The sequence below is a fragment of the Suricata suricatta genome, chromosome 5, assembly GCF_006229205.1.
Source record: "Suricata suricatta isolate VVHF042 chromosome 5, meerkat_22Aug2017_6uvM2_HiC, whole genome shotgun sequence".
Taxonomy (NCBI): Eukaryota; Metazoa; Chordata; class Mammalia; order Carnivora; family Herpestidae; genus Suricata; species Suricata suricatta.
The window spans coordinates 154,478,532-154,484,160 of record NC_043704.1 but is presented as its reverse complement, the minus strand read 5'-3'; the positions used below and the strand labels follow the sequence as shown (position 1 = coordinate 154,484,160).

Below are 5,629 nucleotides of genomic sequence, written 5' to 3'. Positions count from 1 at the left end.
AGAAGTGGGGACAGCCCGGCTCGGGAGCAAGTCCTCAGGCCAGTGGTGGGAGGCCAGGAGGCAACAAAGACCGGGTATGCACGGGGTCTGTGTGCCCCGGTGCCCCTCACTGACTCCTCTGTCCTCTGTTCTCTGGCCACTGTCCTCTGGCAGAGCGTGGCAACCACACAAGCCCTCCTGGCCTCTACCTGCCTTGGCCTCCCCTGCAGGGCGTGTGGCTCCAGGGACAAGCCACCTTTACCTGTCTAATGTTGGGGACTGACCTGCGGAAGGCCTGCTTGTCCCGGGAGCTGGCCGGGTCTCCCCTGCACGAGGGTGTGGACAACGGGCCACTGACAGAACACGCCAATGGTTCCCAGAGCTGGACCAGCCACCTGGACCTGCCTGTGTCATCCTGGGCCTCAGGGGCCAACGTCACCTGCACCCTGAGCTCCCCAGGTGTATTCTCCCACATGGTTTCTGCAGCTCCCAGGGAACATGGTGAGGTCCCTCCCAGGCCCAGGAGACAGGACGGCTAGGGGCCCCACATACGCACACTCTGCTCAGCACAGCCGCCCCTCTGTCTGGGACCTGGGCCGTCCAGCTTCCCCCAAGGCCCCGGGTGGCTTCTACCTGCAGCTGCCTCTGCGCCCAGCAGCCTCACCGTCCATGTCCTGACTGTGTCCAGAGCGGCCTCCTGGCTCCCGTGCAAGGCGTCTGGCGTCTCGCCCCTGGACATCCTCCTCACCTGGCTGAAGGACCAGGTCCAAGTGGACCCTGATTTGTTTGCCACCGTGTCCCCCATGGCTGAGCCTGGGAACGGCACCTTCAAGACTTGGAGTGTCCTGTGTGTCCACATGACCCAGGCCCCTAGCCTGGACACCTACACATGTGTGGTTTGGCATGAGGCCTCCCAGAGGTTGCTCAGCGCCAGCTGGAGCCCGGACACGGCCAGTGAGTCACACATGGGCACGGGTCAGGGCTGGGGGGCCAGCCCCCGAGGAGCTGAAGGGCTGGGTCCTGGGGCTGCAGCCACGGGTCTGTGCCACCCAGCCAGGATGGCCCCGCCCCAATCTGCTTGGTGCCTGGAGTACACATATTATCCCCATACTCAGGGCTTTGGATGCCTTGACACCTGTCCCCTTGGCCCCTGTCCTTGTGTCCTCTGACCTCATGCTGGACTAGTTGGGGTGGGAGGTAGGTGTCATCCACACTGGGCCCCCATATAGCAGGCATTTCCCCCCCAAGACCTGTCCCATTGCTGGGCTCAGAGCAGTGGCCTCCCCTAGGGAGGCTGGTCACCCCAAACATGACCCTCCCAGGGACCTCTGAGCCTCCCCAAGCCCCAGGACCCCCATTGGCCTCGGAGAACAGCCAGTACATTGGAAGCCAGGTACCCCCAGAAGTGAGAGTTGGGCTCGGGCGCCCAGAGAATCTGACCCACACATGCCCACAGCAGGCCCTGACTGCAGGCCCCCTGCAGGGCAGAGGGGACAGAGGCCACCAGGCTGGGGGCTCACACTGGAGGGCCAGGGCTCGCTCTCCCGTCAGAAGCCTCCTGTCAGGCCCCCTTGCCACCTCATCAGGAAAGGCACAGGGGGGACAGAGGTGGACACCTGAGGGCAAGCAGGTAGTGGAACACCCCCCACCCCACCCTGCCCCGCTGCTGGAGCATAGAGAGGCGGCCCTAGGAGTGGGGTAGAGGCAGACGCCATGTGGAGGCCACACCAGCAATGTGGGAAGGGGCACACAGGAAGGCTGTGACAGCCTCCACTGGCTTGGACACCCTGCCGACAGCCCAGACCCTGCCATGGGAAGCTCTGCACAGTGGAGGACGTGCCCAGACCACAGTGCTGACCCCGAGGCCTCCTACAGCCAGACCTGGCAGTGCCGGCATCCTGATAGGCACAACCTGGATGGTCCTCTGGAGAGCCAGCTGCTCCCTAGCCCCCAGTCCACCTGCCTGCACCCCAGCAGGCCTCCCCCTGATGTCCCAGGGCCAGCCCCTGTCCCCACAGAGGCTGGGACTCCTGCTTCTCAGTCCATCTCCACAGCATTGCCCCCTGCCCTTTGGGCACCCCCTGCCCTGGCTCATGCCCCTCGGGCACGTCTGTTCTGCAGTCATCATAGCAGCCTGATGGCCCTGCTTACCTCCCATCCCCTGGTCCCCTGAGCAGGTGTGGAAGGAGATCCATCCCCCCACCCGAGGCTCCTTGAGGGCCAGGTCCACCCTGACCTTCTCCCAGTGTCCACTTTCCTACACCCAGCAGATGGTAGCCCTGCTCAGACACAGAGCAGGCCTTTCCATGCCCTGATCCAGGTGAGGCTGGACCAGCCCACTGGACAGACTCAGCCAAGGCCGGAGACTGGTCTGCTGCCATGCACAGGGCCCCAGGTGCAGGCTGCGGGTGTGTGTGGGCACACACACCTGGTCACCTGAGCACACGCACACGGCCAGCATCACTGTTGTTATAAATAACAATAGTGGACGGAAGGTCCCCACACACCAGGCCCCTGCCCTCTTCCTCCTGACCTGGTCCTGCTCCTCAGCCTGCACTACCCACCTCATGCGGGGACCCTGCAGCCCCTGGACTTCTCTGCCAGCTGCCCCCAATCCTGCCCCCACCCATCACAGCAGCCTCCCTGCAGGTCTCTTCCTGCCAGCCGTGCCCACACAGCCCAGCCCTGCTGCCCAGCACTGGGATGTGTGAGCTTCCAGGCAGAGTGTCACAGATAACGAAGGCAGTGTGGTGAGCGGGGACAGCAGGACAGCACCACACACATCTTATAAACCAGCTTTACTTAAAGTCACCGAAGAGCTGAGGACTCAGAGGAGCCCGGCTGACCTGGCTCCTGGGCAAGATGATATTGCTGGCCACATTACCCCTACCCTGGACACCAGCAGACATGGTCACATTACCCCCACCCTGGACACGGTGGACACGGACACGTTACCCCCACCCTGGACACTGGCAGACACGGCCACGTTACCCCCACCCTGGACACCAGCAGACATGGTCACATTCCCCCTACCTTGGACACAAGTGGACATGGACACATTACCCCCACCCTGGACACGGGCAGACACGGCCATGTTACCCCCACCCTGGACACCGGCGGACACGACCACATTACCCCCACTCTGGACACGGGTGGACACGGACACGTTATCCCCACCCTGGACACGGGTGGGCACGGCCATGTTACCCCCACCCTGGACACAGGTAAACACGACCACGTTACCCCCACCCTGGACAGTAGTAGACAGAGGTATTGGCATCCAGGCAGGAGAGGGGCCTGAGGGAATCAGTCAAGGCTTTAACATCCAAATGGCTGACATGAGGAATGAAGATAGGGATGAGCCCCAGTGCGTCCCTCCCACCACCGACTGCCCCACACAGGATCTTTGCTCAGAGCTGGGACAGATCTCCAGTCCTGCATGGACCTTGGACCCTGAAGCCCCAATGGAGGAGGGTCCTGACCCCACCCCAAACACTGGTGTTGAAGACTGCTGTCCTGCTGCCCCGCCGGCTCTAGTCCTGATTACATTGATGGGAGGCACCCTCGCCCCCGCCCCGTGGAAAGTGCTGCTGTATCCACTTCCCCCGTGCGGCTGTTTGTTCTCAATGTCCGGAGTGCAATCAAAAATTAAAAGACATGCAAAGAAGCAAAAAAAGAAAAAGAAAGGCTCAGCCATAATCATGATAAGAAGCAGCAGAGTTAGAGCCACAGGAGACCCAGATTCTGTCGTTAAAAAACAGCTCGAATCACCTCCACACCACATCAGAGCGTTTCCCAGGCCATGCCCCACACACAGCCTGCTGGCCTCGCCTGCCACATGGGACTGAAAGGTGCAAATGAGGCATGTCACCCGCCCACCGTCCTGTCCTCTGAGCAGCCCTTGATGCCCTGGGGCTCAGTCTGGTGCCCTGGTGGGGGTTGGAACGCCTGGCCTTTACCTGGACAGGGCACTGTCCACGGCGGAACATTGTAACGTTTGACTGTCCAGCTGACGCCCGCCGTTGGCCACTATACTCCACGTGTCTGGAACAGGTTTTCTCAGATTATCTGGAGCAAGGGCAGCTGCCTTTGTTAACATTTCCTGTTCCTCATAGACCAACAACTTTGTAGAATGCAACAGGGTTTAATTACCAGAAAGATGAATCTAACAAAACAAAGATTGTCACGTTTTTATTATCGGATTCAATAGATCACCGTAAAGTTTGCAAGCTCACATGACTTCCATGTTCACGCCCCATGACACGAAAACTGGGCCCTGAGCCAGGACCCCGGGAGCCCCTCATGTTGTATGGATGCAGGTCTGATTCAGCCTTCCTCTGTACTTAAAGGGGAAGGTGCCAGCTTCTCTGTGTCATTGGCCAATGAAAGGACGCACATTGCCCAGGGAAGGAGGGAAAACTCCCGTGGCACCCAATCAGGAGAGGCCGGCTAACACCTTTGACCTTTCTAGGGGCGGGCCTAAAGATGGAGGCTAGTCACACCCCACCCTACGAGAGGGTTTTAGTCACGCCCTACATGAGGGTCCTGGGCCCACTCTGTGATTGGTCGATACCCTAAATGTTGTAATTGGCTCACACTACTGCCAGTATTGATAGGGGGGTAGGGAATGGATCGCTATACCTGTGTCGTCATTTCTTGCAATGCCCCCTTCCTAAAAAAGCCGCTATGCCACCATGTTTGGGGCTCTCTCCACTTGGCCAGTGGGTTGGTGAGCCCGAGGTTAAGCCTGTATTAAAGCCCTTTCTTTTTGCATGTGTGACTCGGTCTCCCTGGTAGGCTCTGGTTCCTTTTGGGGCGATATTGGAAACTTGGGTATAACATTTGGTGCATTGGCCAGGAACCCCCCCCCCCCCCGCAAGAGCTCCTGGGACCCCCACACATTGGGTCTAATCGCCAGCTGGTGAGTGTACTCGTTTTTCGTTCTCTTATAAGTCTTTTTTGTTTGTCTGTTTTTGTGTTTGTGTGCACGGGGCCTAGGTAGGAGGTGGCCAAAATGACCTCTGTGAGGCCTCAAAGGAGCCAGGTGGACGCACTGTGAAAGCTTGAGGCCATGGGATCTGAGAGGCGTCTGAACCCACTGACATAGGGGGGCCGAGAGGGGAGTATTCCACTTGGCCCGCCCAGGGGACCAAGAGGGGAGTTTTCCGCTCGGTCCACGCTGTTTGTGTCTGAAACCCAGAGGGCCAAGGGGAGCAATCAGAATTTGACTCCCTTGGTCCAGGGGGTTTCACTGGTGGCAGCAGTGTAACCCCTTTAGGTACAGGGGAAGACTTGGGCAGGTCTCCTCTTGTCGGACAGACTCCAGAGTATAAATGGGAGAGGTGTTAAAACGACCTGCTGGCAGGGGGAAACTGAGGCTGGGGTAAGTAAATCTCCTCTTTCCAGGAATCTGGTGGCTCTCTGGAACAGGTCATACACCGGCGGTGCAAGGTAAACCTGGGTGCCCTTGGCTTAGCCACAGAGCCAACTTGTGTCTGTCTCTCTGTGCATCTGTTTATGGTGTGGTACTTCTGGGGGTTTTCACTGGTGGCAGCTGTGTGACCCCATTGTGTGTATGTTTCTCTGTGTGCTTTGTTTGTGTAAGTCCTCCTTGGGAGGGAGGCAAAGCATCTGAATTCCACAGGAAAAC

At 59.2% G+C, this 5,629-nt stretch overlaps 1 gene segment (V, D, J or C); it reads left to right on the top strand.

The window, feature by feature from the left end:
• The window catches only part of LOC115291315, a 37,104-nt gene that overhangs the window by 1,801 nt on the left and 29,674 nt on the right, over nucleotides 1-5,629 (top strand). Inside the window, 2 exon segments of the C gene segment in view lie at nucleotides 154-480; nucleotides 619-933. Of these exon segments, the coding sequence occupies nucleotides 154-480; nucleotides 619-933 (642 nt within the window).